This window comes from Akebia trifoliata, chromosome 14 (assembly GCF_017979445.1).
Source record: "Akebia trifoliata isolate Shusen 1 chromosome 14, ASM1797944v1, whole genome shotgun sequence".
Taxonomy (NCBI): Eukaryota; Viridiplantae; Streptophyta; class Magnoliopsida; order Ranunculales; family Lardizabalaceae; genus Akebia; species Akebia trifoliata.
In genome coordinates this window covers 34,883,625-34,898,913 of record NC_141388.1, presented here as the reverse complement: position 1 = coordinate 34,898,913, position 15,289 = coordinate 34,883,625, and the positions used below count along the sequence as shown (strand labels likewise).

General features: G+C 33.1%; 3 protein-coding genes across 3 annotated transcripts; 1 reads left to right on the top strand and 2 right to left on the bottom strand.

The window, feature by feature from the left end:
• Window positions 1-1,118: 1,118 nt before the first annotated feature.
• Window positions 1,119-5,273, top strand: LOC147386957 (beta-galactosidase 15-like). The gene is made up of 5 exons (XM_086424653.1): window positions 1,119-1,196; window positions 4,353-4,549; window positions 4,732-4,838; window positions 4,934-5,046; window positions 5,124-5,273. The coding sequence occupies exons 1-5, from the start codon at window positions 1,119-1,121 to the stop codon at window positions 5,271-5,273; spliced, it is 645 nt and encodes a 214-aa protein (XP_086280779.1).
• A 1,805-nt stretch (window positions 5,274-7,078) lies between these two features.
• On the bottom strand, window positions 7,079-8,421 carry LOC147386956 (olee1-like protein). Its single transcript, XM_086423382.1, has 2 exons — window positions 8,215-8,421; window positions 7,079-7,888 (listed from the first exon to the last, which is right to left on the bottom strand). The coding sequence occupies exons 1-2, from the start codon at window positions 8,375-8,377 to the stop codon at window positions 7,551-7,553; spliced, it is 501 nt and encodes a 166-aa protein (XP_086279508.1). The 5' UTR covers window positions 8,378-8,421; the 3' UTR covers window positions 7,079-7,550.
• Window positions 8,422-9,882: 1,461 nt separating this feature from the next.
• LOC147386955 (transcription factor IIIA-like) lies at window positions 9,883-14,236 on the bottom strand. The gene is made up of 6 exons (XM_086423624.1): window positions 13,981-14,236; window positions 12,775-12,912; window positions 11,522-11,816; window positions 10,836-11,071; window positions 10,340-10,483; window positions 9,883-10,225 (listed from the first exon to the last, which is right to left on the bottom strand). The coding sequence occupies exons 1-6, from the start codon at window positions 14,116-14,118 to the stop codon at window positions 10,037-10,039; spliced, it is 1,140 nt and encodes a 379-aa protein (XP_086279750.1). The 5' UTR covers window positions 14,119-14,236; the 3' UTR covers window positions 9,883-10,036.
• Between the last annotated feature and the right edge of the window lie 1,053 nt (window positions 14,237-15,289).

The following is a 15,289-nucleotide window of genomic DNA, read 5'->3' as shown; positions in this document are numbered from 1 at the left end:
GTTAGAAAAAGATTTAAATTTATTTAGTTATTCCAAGATTCTCAATATTACTAATGGTTTCTATCAGTTAGACTTTTAAAGATTCTTGTTTTCTAGGTCAAAAAAAAAGATTTGTATTTGTTTGATTATTCCAAGACCTTCAACAATTGGAAATATTCATGGGATGAGGTAATGGTAGTATTTGTGTATACCCAAACCCTAGATTATAGGAAAATAAAGTTGATCACTTGGTGTGGATTTAGATCCCTTGAACCTTGCAATCTTTCAAGGACATACAAAAAAAGTAGACCTTCATGAAAAATGCACAAAATAATTCTGTATTTTAGAGAAATGTTTGAATAGTGTGTATCAATTTGTGTTTATAGATCTCTTTTTATAAAATTAAAGTGACTTGACAAATAGTCATAACTTAATATTCACCCGACTTATTTTGCCCCAGATAGTAAATGTTTGTCCTTTTTCATGTTCTTGTTCTTGTTTGATTCTTGGTTTTTTCAGGTTTCTATCAATTCTTTGAACTTTAAAGATTCTTGTTTTCTGGGTTGAAAAAAAGATTTATGTTTCTTTGATTGTTACAAGATTCTCAACTTTATGAATGATTTCTATCCGTTTTTTTTTTTACTTTTGCAGATTCTTATTTTCTAGGTCAATTTTTTTTTTTTGTATTTGTTTGATTGTTTCAATATCCTCAACGGTTGGAAATACTCATGGAATGAGGTATTTCAGATGGTAGCTTGGTATTTGTGTATGGCCCAAGGCCTAGATTATATGAAAACGAAAATAAAGTTGATTTCAAAATCGCTGGTGTGGGTAAGTTGCACATGTGGATGCTCATAAATCAATTTCGGATCTCTTGAATCCTGCCATCTTTCAGGGATCCAATCGACATTTATGAAAAATGTACAAAATGTTGTACGGAACAATAGATATATGAAGAAGGAATGCGTGATTCACTCGCACTAGAACAACCATGGTTCTCTGGTGGTAATTTTTGACTTTGCTTATCTATTTTTTTGCCATGAATTTTGTTGAAGTTGAGCAGTAGCTCAACCTCAGTTTTAGGTTTAAATAGCCATAACATAAATACAACACGTTTAATTGGTAGAAACACTGGGAAGATGCTATTTGCTGGCTGGAGCAGAATGGAGGCAGAGGACATTATTCGTAAAGATTCAAACAATTTCAGAAGCTTTGAAGTATGCAAGAGTAAGATAAGTTATAAGTTAAAAGAATTCTGATTTCTTCGGATTCTTTATACTCTATCAAGTGCATTAAGAAGGAAATTCATGGAAGTATGAAGAAGTGCTATTGGAAATTGGCAAAACCAATGGTTCGAGGAATGCTCCTTTGAATTTTAGTGGAGAGAAACAAACAGGACTTTTTTGGGCAAAGTTGGGTTCTTTCTCGGATGGTTTTTCCGTAATAGAAAACACAACTAATATTCCTCAAGAACTTCTGAGAATTGTAGAGGAATTAAAGTTGGTTTGATTTGGTTTGGTTTTACAAGTTGCCAATATTTTATAAATTTTAAGTAATATTTTTTAATAAAATAAATAAATAAATAATAAACATAAAAATTTATATAATAAATCACTAATCTATTCATAAAAAATCATTAGTTGATCCATAAAAATATCACTAATCTATGTCCTAGCTCCTAAAATAATTCATAATAATAATTATTATATAGATATATATTTATTTATTGCATAGGGATTCGGTTCTCGGTTTGGTTCGGTTCTATACAAGCTTGATCTGAGAATTGAACTAAATTGTTGGTTCTCCATTTTCGTAAATCAAAACCAAACTGGAACTTGTTCCAAACTGAACCAAATTACTCCAAAACTATCGGTTTGATTTGGTTCTCGATTTGAACTAGACCAACTTGCACCCCTAATTAACACTTTCTATATATATATATATTCTTTGCTAGGCAGGATTAGTGGTTAGCGTAAGAAGGGGTTCAAGGGGTTGGAACCTAAAACCTTGGGAACAATCTCCATAAGGTCTTAACACTTAGCTGAGTGGTACTTCTTGATTCAAGGTGTTAAAAACGGTGCGGCTATTGAATTGCCATAGTTTCCAAATTTTGACTTAGTAATCTATGTGTTTAAAAGATGGACAAATTAGTTGCACACCACCCATTACTAATTGCACTCTATCACTTAAAAACTCCCCTTTGCACTTCATTTGGATGATTACACATCAAAAACAGTTTTTTTTTTTAAAAATTCCTTTGTCAACTACACGTACCTATTCATATTAATTTCTAAATAGAGATTAGAAAATCAATACCTTGAATTGCAGTCAAAGAGAACACAAGCAAAACCAATCGCAAAGCACAAGCAAAGAACACAAAGCTACAAATTAAAATAAAGGTCGAACCCTAAAAGGGGTATTAGAGTATAAGCAGTAGGTTAAAATAAAAGTTACAAAAATAAAAAAAATTTATTTTAAAGATTGGTGTGCAACTAGTCGGTCCCTTAAAAAAATTCAAAATTTCATCGTTAAATAATCAAGAAAATGCAACGTTGACTTACGGTCAAGGGGGTAAGCCTAAACTTGCATTTTCGTAACAAGGGAGTAAACCTAATATCACTACTTTTACAGGGGGTGTTTCTAAAATACCTTATTATGTTCCATCATAGCAAACAATCAAGAAATGCTTTTGAATTCCAATCAAGTGGTACAAGCCCAAATCTTGGCCCATAGTGGGTTTATATGGGTTTAATTTAGCTTAGGAGTAAGAAATTGTGGTATTGAGAGTAAGTAATTTATATTTTCCTTTACTGTTTGAATATGTGGTGAATATTATATTTTACATTCATAAATTTCAATAAATTGGATCCAATTATCATGGATTTGGATTTGAATCCAAATATTGTAACATTATAAGGATTTGAATCAAAGAGAATACCTTAATAACCCGAGTCATCTGGTTCACAAGAATTTGGGCAAACCCACTACCATAATTATGGTCTCACAACCAAAGATCACGAAGGAAGATATGAGTCAAAGTTGGGGTGCAATAGAAGCTCTCTCATTTTTATTTTGTTAGATTTCTATCTTGGGGTTTAGGATTTTGTATGAGCCTAATCATAATTATGAACAACTACTGAAATTATTTGAACGGGTGTTGTAATATTTTGTAATGTTGAGGTTATAATTTGAGTCAAATCTCAGTAATGTTTGAAGAGTGTGTCTTAAAATTTAATTGGGGCGTGATAAATAATATAAGAAATTGGGGTGTAGTTCTCTAAAAATATACTATACAAAAGTAATTTTACACTTAACAACTTAAAAATAATTTAAAATTGGTTCCAATCAAGTTGACGATGATGTGTAGAAATTTTTTATCGACTCTATTGGATTTCACGATTACATGGCCTCAAACTCGATGGGATCAACCTGTCAAGTCATCTTGAAAATGAATCGGGTAAGGTAAAAAACTTGATCAAGTTATTTGGTTGTACATAATAGCTGTGAATAACAAAAAAGTTAACTATTTTTTATTAATTTAAAATAATATTTGTAAAATTAATATAATTTATTTAGCTCATTTGTCGACTTAAGAGTTTTCTAGTCGATTTGATTCAATGAGCATTGACTGGAGTTTTAGAACAACATTATAAATATTAAAATTATTGTTCAATATTTTACTAAGTTTAATATAGATTTGACAGGGTCGAAATGTGTTAGGTCCTTAGATTGGTCTACCTACACATCAGGATTGATTTATTATCCCCGAAGAGCACCCGAGGTACTAATTGTTTACATTCAGTTATATTTAATCTCAGTTTCGACGATCTTGATTTTGTTAATGTGTCTTATTAATTTTCTAAACAAGGTGATACATTAATTTATTTAATATTTAAAACATTATTCTTATTTTTTGGTAATATTTGTGCAGAGTTATGTTTTTTTTGTTTCTTCTTTCTTGTGAGGTGACTTTTAGTTTTTAGACCCTAAAAAGTGCTTTTTGGAGGACTCGGATTTCAGATTCCTGTATAAGCCAGAATTCAAAAGCATGCAAGAGGTTGAAGCTGTCTTAGACCAGTTTTTGGATTATGGCTTTTGTGGGAATCTAGACCAAATTTTGAAAAAAAAAAAAAAAAGGAGTTTTTTTTTTCTTCTCCTCTGTAAATATTTTTGCATTTCGTTGAACATAGTTATGGATTACCAAACAATTGTGTTTCTAGAATTTTAGATTAATGACCAAATATTGATAAAAGCTAGCTGTTTTTAACTAAATAACCCATGGCTTTTAAACGTGGTTCTAAGGCCAAAGCACTTACTTAACCATTCTTACCAAACAATCACATTTTTTAATTAAGTTTTATTTGTATATATAGGTGACCACTCAGACCTCTGTGTTGGTAAAGAAATCAAATAGTGCTGAAGATGAACCTATTACCCTCAATTGGGTTTGGAGGCCTGAACACGTCGAGGACACTATAGTTAATGGTGTGGGTTCATTTGCTACTCACCAACTTGTCGAGCAGAAGGCCACAACCAATGATTCAAGTGATTATTTGTGGTACATGACAAGGTAATTTTCTGAAATTATTTATAAAAAAAAAATTATAACTAATTTACATTTGTTAATCATTAATTACCATTTTTTTGTAGTGTTCATCTTAATGAAAATGATCTTATTTTTCTATTTTTTTTATAATAACTAGTTTAAGACATTTGTTAATCATTAATTACCATTTTTTTTTTGTGTGGTAGTGTTGATCTTAATGAAAATGATCTTTTTTGGGGTAATGACATCATGACTCTACGAGTGAATTCCAATGGTCATGTACTTCATACCTATGTTAACGGCGAGCACATGGGTATAAGAGATTGTTTAGAGCTTAATTGGAAATTAATTTTTAGAATTAAAATCTCTTTAATGAATATATATTAACATAGTTTGATTGGATTGTAGGTTCTCAATGGGCTTCAGATGACCTCGATTTTAATTTTGAGTTCAAGAAGAAAATTAAGATGAATCTAGGGAAGAATCAAATCACTTCACTTAGTGTCACAGTTGGACAAAGGGTATGTATATATATTTTTGTGTTAATTAAATTACTCCTCTAAACATGTTTTTCACTCTAAACTCTTTTGTTTTCTAGAATTACGGCACAAAGTTTGATTCGATTCTAACTGGAATAACTAGTGTTCAATTGATTCGAAAGTTGAATGATAAATATATTATGAAAGACTTGTCGTCGAACAAGTGGGTATATAAGGTTGGGTTGCATGGGTTGCAGCAATACTTGTGATTATCGCGGTCCTTACAATGATAAAAAATGTGTTACCAACTGTGGTGGATCTTCTCAGAGATGGTAAGATTATTACATTTCTAGTTTGATTAAGATAGCTTATAATGCCACACCTAATTGGGTATAGAAAACCATTATACTTTTTACTAATTGCACCCCCTTGACCTCTCTTTTGCCTTTTTTTTTTTTCCCTTTTGTTTTAGATACCATTTTCTTAGTGCATCTATATCATTGTTTGGTGTGTTGTATTTCATTTCATTAATTGGGATATTTTTAAAAAAAATGATGTGGCACTATAAGTTGTGGTATTATAAATTTCGATTAATTCATGAGGATTTTCTTTGAATATTTGTTATTAATTTTTTTTTATATACATTGATAGGTACCATGTACCATGATCTTTCCTCCTCGATGACATGAACACTCTGGTCTTATTTGAGGAAATCGGTGGCAACCCATCGCTAGTAAACTTCCAGACCATCATAGTTGATTCAGTATGTGCCACAAGGCTTACGAGGGACACACAATAGAGTTATCGTGCCACGGTAACAGTCTAACCATTTCAGCAATAAATTTTGCTAGCTTTGGAGATCCAAAAGAAACTTATCGATCATTCTTCAAAGGAAGTTGTGAAGCCGATAATGTTCTATCTATGGTGGAGTCAGCATGCCCTGGCCAAGAGAGTTGTTTGATCAATGTGTCTTAGAAAGTATTGAGTTTGAGCAATTGTGGCTATGTCACAAAGCAGCTTGCCATTGAGGCAGTTTGTTAAGGATATAATTCTGAAATTTTCCATTGATGTCAGAAGCAGAGCCAAAACTTAAGGCTTAGGCCCATAGGGGCAAACAGACCGAGAGGAGATACGGATTCATAATCATCGAAAAAGAACCATATTTGAATGGAAACATCGAGATTGTCAAGATTAATTTCAACTCAATTTTAGGCCTAATTCATTCATGTACCCTGTTTTTTAGGCAATTTTACTATTTTTGATGATTTTCATTTTGTTAATAACGTTATAGAAGTCCATTGATTCTCCTTTGCTTCTAGGGTTATTACGTATATCTATTTCAATGGTAAGGTCATTTTTTTACTATTTTCGGTAACCATTATTTAAAAAAAATTATAAAGGCCTTTCTATACTTTAAAACATTAATTTAGAGGATTTTGAAGATAAAATTTGTTTAAAAACTTATCTAACATAAACAATATTTTTAAAACCAAACCGATCATTGACGCATATGACTTACATGGTAGTCCCAAATTGGTTGGACAAGTGGGTCAAACTGGTAGGACCCAAAATTAAATATTAATTAAGTTTTTTGGATTCATTCCCAAAATCTAGTTACTCAACTTCAAAAATATAATCCAATGCCACAAGGATGTAAATTATAAGATTTTAAGAATTTAAAAAAAAAAATATTAATGATAATTTTTCACCATTGGACTTGAATTTGAAACTTAAGATATACTTTTTCAATATTGATTTTGAATTGAAATTTAAGAATTGGTCATACGTTTTCAAAGTATGAATCAAGCAAAATACAAAAATATTTTTAAGTTCTAGATTATGTGTTTCAATTTGGTTTGGGTGTGAATTTTATACTTGTAGTTCTATTTTTTCAGTGTGTCAATCCATGTGGGACAAACAATCATAATCTTAACTGATCACCCAAAAATTAAACCTGTCCTTTCTCCTCACACTTACATTAGGTTGTTCTCAATGATATCGGTCTCCAAAGCATTTTGTGATATTGCTCACAAAAAAAATAATCCAAAATTTCAAAGAATCACAGATCAACCAATGACAAATCCACATGTATTAAGCACATCCCCAAATTACAAAATTACCATTATTAGGCTTCTTACAATTGATCATCAGGATCCTATGAAATCCTTAGATTGACTTTTCTGTGAGCAAAAAATTTCTCATTTTATAATATGTAATACACGAACGAGAGAAGGGGAAGGGATTGAGAGCAGAAGATAAATAGCCAGTTTTGAGTACTACTTCCATTGGTGGTGAAGGGATTGAACGAGGGCAAAAGACATGTATTGTCTTCGCCCTTGTTTTTTTTCGAACATTTAGTGCACGGATTTCAAGCAAATTTGTTTGCAATCCGTGAAACGACTGTTTGAGAGTAGGTCCGCCTACCTTACATCATTTTTTGGGTTACTAAGAGGTTTTATATTCCAACATATAAAAAAAAATGGAAATTCAACTAATTACGATAATAAGCACACGTTAAAGAAGATTCGACTTCTCCGCTAGCTCAATCAAGGTAACATTGCGTCGGGAAGAAGACCGATAGATTTGAGAACGTTAGTGCAAACGGGAATAGGTTCTTTCTTCAAGAACCCCAAGGAATTCACATAACGTGTAGCATCGACAATGCCATTATTTGCCGTGATGAGAACACGGGCACGATCACGTCCGTTAAGAAATTCACTACAATCGGGAGCGGGGCTCTTTACAAGCGCCACCTCACATAACTCTTCCTCATGGTTTCCTTCGACTGAAAGTGTGTAGGTTCCTGTTGCATCAGTTTCACCCTCGAGGGCGTATGTTGGGTGCCCTTCTTCGCGGTTTCTACATTCTAGTCTCACTTTAGCACCTACACCAATACATAGAGAAATGAATAAGTAAAGCAAATTATAAATGGCACCAATACAATATGTTTGATTTTGTGGCACAATTTTGTTCTCTCGAAAAATGGGTTGGGTTACAATTGATCCCACTAGCCCTATTCAATACCCAAACACCTCTCAACTATGAAATTAGTGAGGGAAAATAACTTAGGCTATTCATGGCTCCTATGTTCAACATTTGAATCAATAGAGAATCTTTTCTTCTGTATGAATCAATATTATTATTTTTTATATCTTTTTAGATCTTATTTAAAATTTTAAGGAAAAATATTGACTAAAAAATTATTATTACCAGAGAGGTATTCGGAAACTTTGGTCTCGAACGCAGTACGACACGTATCACAATAAACCTTCCCCTTGACATGCAAGTAATTATGGCAATGAGCGAAGCCGAAGAGGGACAAGAAGCAAAGAACTGTTGCAAGGAGGGGAAGAACCTGCAAATAGTTGGCCATTTTATTTTTCTTCTCGTCTCTTTTTGTGTTTGAGAGACAAGGGTTGGCTTATAAGGAAGAAATAAGGGCTATTTTGGGGGAGTTTGTTATAATTCTTGTTTTTGTGCGTTCTAAGAAGGCACACGTTTGTTACCCAAAATAAGTTAATTAGAATTTGGCACGAACATGATGTGTTTCTGTGATACAAATGTTTGATGCCATAGTTCCAAAAAATTCCATGTGACATTTTTTGGATGGTTCCATATAAAATAATTAATTTAACGACCAAAAAATAGAGAATTTTTGTTTGTTTATTTGTTTGTTAGTGTCCTCGTGATTTGTCATATGTACAATCCTAGGATACTTGTTTCTCATAGTTTTATTATAATGAATATTGTTAATTGAAACTTACATTAAATAAAATTTCAAAGCTTTCAAGGAGTCTTTATCGTAAGGTGTATGGTGTTAAAGAACCATATACAACATATTATGATACATGAGATACATTATATCACATTTCAAAAGGAAGGAAATGTTAGAAAATAATATATATAACAATATCAATTAGAATATTTCACATTAGAAAATTTTAATAAATTAAAATATTTATATTAGACTAATTTATTTATCTTGATTGATGTACTCCTTATAAATATCCCATTAGAATTTATATAATGTTCATCTAAGAATACTCAATAAATCAGGTTTTTTACATGGTATCAGAACTTAAGTTCCATTGAACATATCAATCCTAGTGCACCGTTGTCCGGCAATGACTTTTTTCCCCTAACATAAAAAGGAAAAAAGATTGCCCAACTTTAAATGAGACTACTAATAAAACATTGATTTTGTAAAAAATATTACAATTTTTCTAGGGATGTATAATCGTTTTTTTTTTTAAATATATACTATCTTAATAAAACATTGTACATTAGCGGAAGTCTTAAAATGAAACTATGAAATAGAAGAGAAAATTTTGCTTGGATAATAATCATACTTTTAGATGTGGCCACCTTTGTGAACACGCAAAGATCTTCTCCTTCTGCTTTGACGATTCTTCTTCTTCATCATCTTTCAAATTCACACATCTGTGAAAAATCCTCTTTTTAAATATTGAATTTTTCTATGTTCCCAAACCCAAAAATCCTCTTTTTTCTTCTTGTATAAAAGAGGGATGAGGGGGTAAATCCTAACTAATATTTAATTTATTTAGAAATACATCTGTTTTAAAATATAAATCCATCACAAACCCAGATCTACAATAGCTAAGGCAAATACCAGAGAGCATTAGGCGGGTGGGGAAGCATGAGAAACGCCTAATTCAAAAGTCGGGTGTATCTCCATATGTACTCCCTTAATTTGGGATGGTTTTCATCGTCAGTTTCGACCTCTTTACTCAAATTTCCAATTACTGAGGTTTGAGGAGGAAGTTGATCCAACCAAAATTGAAGAGTATTTGATAAAATGACAATCCTTCATAATTATTTTGCGCTAACTACACATCTCCTCTTTTTCCCAACCATCTCTGTACAACATTTGCTTTTAACACCAAAGCCTTTTATTTTATGTATGTATATTATGGTTATATATAGGAAGATCAGTACATCTATTCTATTAGAGAACCAACCCTCAAAAGGAAGATACACCCACCTACCATGACAACAATCCTTGCTGCTACTGTTAGTCCTCCTCTGTTGCGGAAAGCAACCAAGAAAGGTAGTCCGATCCTCGATTTAGAACGGAATCAAGCGCTTGATTCAGTGGGGCGACCCTCTTCCGCTGAATCAGTAAATCCATTGTTGGGTACTTTCTTTTCCGCCCTCCTCTCGGTCTTGAACGAGATTGCTCTTCATACTCCTCAAAATTCCCCTGTGCAAACCGAGATAGCAGTTCCATTGTTGTTGTGTAAGAGCACTAGTAAAATAAAAAACCATAGGACAGCAATAGCAACAATGCATACAAACCAAACCCCAAACAACTAACCTGGATATAAACATGTGACCCAGTTTTTTCATGGTTGTCCCTCACGTGTCTGTATGGGAATTTCTTGCCACAGCCAGTAACTCGACATATAAATGGCCTGAGATCATGGTGTACAGCCTTAATGTGCTGATTCAGATTAGATTTCTGCAAGTACATATACAAATAAATAAGTATATTGAAAAGAGAAAAATTGATGAACCAATCAACAAAATGGGGAATCAGGCAACCACGATTAAATGCTAGTATCTTTAACCAAAGATACCTTCATCAGACCCTTATCCCACCAGAAAAATGACTCAAACAGGAGCTTAGAAAATTATTCCATTTCTTCCAAACAAGCTTAACCAAGGCAAGGCACAAGTTTCTAGAAAAAAAATCTCTAAACTAGTAAGGTGAGTTAGGGGAGTAGGGGAACCCAAGCTTATCCTACAAAAATAAATAAATAAATAGCAAAGAAATGTCATCCAACAAAGGAAAAAAAGAAAAAGAATCTTACATTTGAAAATGTGTGAGGGCAACCCTTGAAACTGCACTTGATTCTCTCGGACACACCGCCAGCTTCATGTGTGCGCATGTGCCGCTTAATGTTTTTCCTCAGCTGCTTGGTTCCGCATACCTCACATGAAATGTATCGGTGGCAAGATTGGATATGGGCCTTAAGGTATTCGACATTGGTAAAAGATTTCATGCATCCAGGTTCACCACAGATTGCCTCCACAGAATCCAATTTAACTGTAGTAGTTTAGGGTAATGAGCATATCTTACACGAGGAAATTCCAACTGAATGCATTTTAAGTTATTATTTCAGAGCACTGCTATTGGCACCCAAAACATTTACATATTACACCCCAATTAGAATATAAAAAAGTCAATGAATGAGGATAAGTAAAAAAAATTGGGGTGCCAATAGAAACTCTCTCTCTTTCCTTTTTTAGATATCTATTTGTTAGATTTAGGATTTTATATGGGGCTAATCCTAATTGTAACAACCGTCAAAGTAATTTGAATGTGTTATAATGCTTTGTAATGTAGAAGTACTAACTTGAACCTTCTGTAATGCTTGGATGGTGTGTTTTATTCTTTAATTAGGGGGGTGAAATAATTTAAGAAATCGGGGTGCAATAGCAGCTCTCTTATTTTAACAATTTCAAGAATGAAGAAGCAGTTGTAAAGCAAACTTACCATGGAAATCTTCGTGTTTTCTCAGTTTCGACGCAAATTTAAACACCTTCTCACACCCAATCTCGGGACAAACATAGTGCTTCTGACCCTCACCATCACATGAGCCAGAATCATCCCCTCCATTATGACGTTCCTTCGCATGTCTCTTCATATTTCCCTGATAAGAAAACCTACTCTTGCAGCTTTTCACAGGGCAAGAAAAGAGTTTCCCTTGATGTTGGAGTAAGTGGCGTGTAAGGTGATCTTTTCTTCTATAGCTTGAGTGGCAGTCATCAACTGGGCAAGTAAATGGCCTCTGCAAGAAGTTGGAAAATAACAATAAAGAGTTTGAAATTAGCTTATGAAGATACACAATCATCATTCCAAATATAAAAAAAACAAGTCTGCAAACCTCATAAAAGTTGGACAAGTGCGTGAACGAGGCTTGCTTGATGGAGCTTCGCAGGAGGTCCCCCAACCTGTTACTAGTCCATTCAAGGTAAAAGAATGTCGCCTCTTCGCATTTTGGAGTTCTTTACACGGGATCCAATGCTTCACACCATAACATCATTAGGTTTTCCACAATATTTTGATTATTCAAAAATCCCTATTACCTGCAAGTCTGTTTCCCTCTAAACCATTCAAATTCTGACAAGCATCAAAATTAATAAAAATACTTGATAATTAAAATGAAAAATAACATCCTACAAAAAAACATGTTGTTCGGACATAGTTTTCATGTACCTGATATGGTTGAACTATATAAAACCTCCAAAAGGCACCCAACCCAAAAAAGAAAAGGCCTTCTTAGACTTTAGATACTAAATTACTAATCTTGCCAAAGAGATTGATTTGAAGTTAGCTGTTTTTATGCCAAGTATAATGGACCCATTATGACGACGTAGAGGATACAAAATAATACAATTTTTTTGGGATTTATCAGGTTTGTAAGGTCAATGTGTCCACTTCATATCAATTGTTGGACACCATACACATGCATCCTGCATCCATATCTTTGCTAAGTAGATCAAAATGAGCCTAAAATCTCACTGTTAAAAACTATTGCAAATCAAATCTCATCCAACAAAACCCATTTGTCAAAAGGGTGGCCTACCATCATATGGTAGATCAAAAGTTTCATAAAAGGAACAAAAATGAACAATATAATAGGAGATGAATAGAGTCAGTGATACAATTATAAAAATAATATTAAATAAATAGTTAGTTATCAAAATAAATAGTCATGGAACTAAAATGCTGAGATTTAGATATACCTCCAGTGAATGGCATTGCATGTGCTGCTTCAAATAAGCTGGTTTTCGAAAACTCACACCACACTCTTCACATGTATTCAACTTTGTTTCTTCATTTCCACCATCACTGTCAGCAACCTCTTTCTCTTTAATATCTTCCTGAATTAAGAGTATAAGAAAACAATCTTAGAAGTTTAATTATCAGAAAAAAAAAACAACAACAAATCTTAGCAGTTGTTCAAGCCCACCATTTCCAAGGATGCATCCCCCTGATGTTAACAAACTAGTCAGGATGACAAAAAAATTTCAAGTTTTTTGCAGTACATCATAATGTATGGGTGGTCCCATGGACAAGAACGCTGTCCACTTAGACGATCATCTTCCAAATAGGGCCATCCAAATTTTTCTATGGTGGCAAGAAACATAGTGAAAAAATTCTCCAATTTTTGGAAAAAGTCAAGACTAATTCATAATTCTTTCAATCGATGATTTAATCCTGATCTATTTGCAAAGTTTAAATCATTTTTATATTATATGTTTATTAGAAATTTTGTATTAATAATACATTTTTATAATATAAATTTTTGTAATTTTGTCTAGTATTATGCTATAACATTAACTATACACCTCTATAATGTCCATATGTAACAAATATATAATCTAAATTTTCCCAATTTTTTCCTCACTTTGGTATTTTTTACAAATTTTTCACTTCCTGAATTCTTCCCGAACCCAAACTTTGTCACAATGTAACCTAATTTTCACCATAACAAACATACCCAAAAGAAAATAATAGGGTTGGCAACATGAATACTGTTTTTCCATTCAATTCTATCTTGAGCTATATCTTAGGTTAAACCCTAATTTTACAAGTCATAAACCCTAAACGTAGAAGTTTCGTAGCTCTATAAAACACATCGTCAATCTAAAAGAAAAACAAAGATCTCAAAGACTTTATCTGTCTTCTGGATCACAATTCTTTTCCATAATAATAAGAAAAAAAATGAAGAATTAGGGTTTTAAGAAGCGTAATTCTAATAGTGATAAAACCTAGATCTAGGGTTTTAAACACTGATCAAATCCTAAATTCAACCATCTATGGTCACAACACTGTGAAACCCAACATCAATTTTACCAGACATGCAAACAAACATAAAATAAAAAAATTAAAATTAAATTGGATAACCAAATCCTTAATCTTTAACATGAAAGAAGAGAGAGAGAGACCTTGTGGTGAGAGAGAACGTGCGAAGCAATTAAAGATTTCTTGGATCTGCAAAGACCGCAGTAATCGCAATAATAACGCCTTATGTCTCTAAAAATCGGACTTCCTTTCTCTTCTCTTCCGCCTTCTTCCCTCTCCATTAGAATTCTCAACTCTGAAGTCTGAAGAACTCAGGAAACCCTTATACCTTCTCCTCTAGGGTTTCAATTTACACACCACCGCGCGACTCACTCTCTCGCGCGTTTTTTTAGAGACGTGGCACGTGTTAAGATGCATTAAATGCCGTCTCGAAATAAGGTGTGAGGGTATATTTGGTAGAATTTTAGGGAAAATTACTTAAAATACCCTGGAGGTGGTGTTTTGATACTCGGTAGTTCGTAAGATTTGTTCGGGCAAAACCGAATCCGATGGATTCAACTCGACCTTGGCTCATGTCTGCATAATTAGTTTTGGTTCGGCATCGGGTTTAGACAACAACAAAAAATTTACGACTCAAATCGGATTGAACGTGAGTGTAGGTATCGGCCAATCCAATTTGTCCAACCCGAACTTAATATGATTATAATTAAAAATATTTTTTATCTTGATTTCTTTCACGCTCATAATTCATATTTGAATATGTATGTTTTTTTGTTTATCTATATATCCAAATTAATGTGTGATTATTTTCATTAGAAAAATAATCATCTTTGTTATTAAATTACCTAGCATTAATGAAGAATGTATTAACCCGACCAACCTGACTTGCTTAGGGTTTGATTTGAGCATTTCATGCCCGAGGTCAAATTGGGCAAGGGAGTGGTGTGGTGTTTGTCAAGTTTGAGTTAGGTGCAGGTTGATCCCCAACCCTCCTGAGTTACAATCCTAATTAATAGTGCATTTAGTAAAATTTTCTTTTTCTTAATGATCCATTGACCTCATCTCACGTTTATAATAATGTATTTTTTTTTTTTTTTTTGATAAGTAGCATTTCATTCAATAAAACAAGGCCAAGTCAGTCGAGGTAACCAACCTAGCAAGTCCTTACAACAAGAAATTACTCATTAGTAATACAACAAATCCCATCCCAATTGAAAATAAAATCGTCAAAAAAGACTCCCCTAAATTCTTTAAAGATTTTGGACCAAAAGAAAATAAGTCCCATAATGGATAAAATCGTATTGCTACAATCTTTTAGTTTTCCCTCAAAGATGCGTTTGTTTCTCTCCAGCCACACTCCCCAACATATTGCGAATGGCGTAATACTCCACAACAACCTCTTAGCGCCGTCAAACGAATATCCAATTGCCGAGCAACAAGTAAAGAGATCTT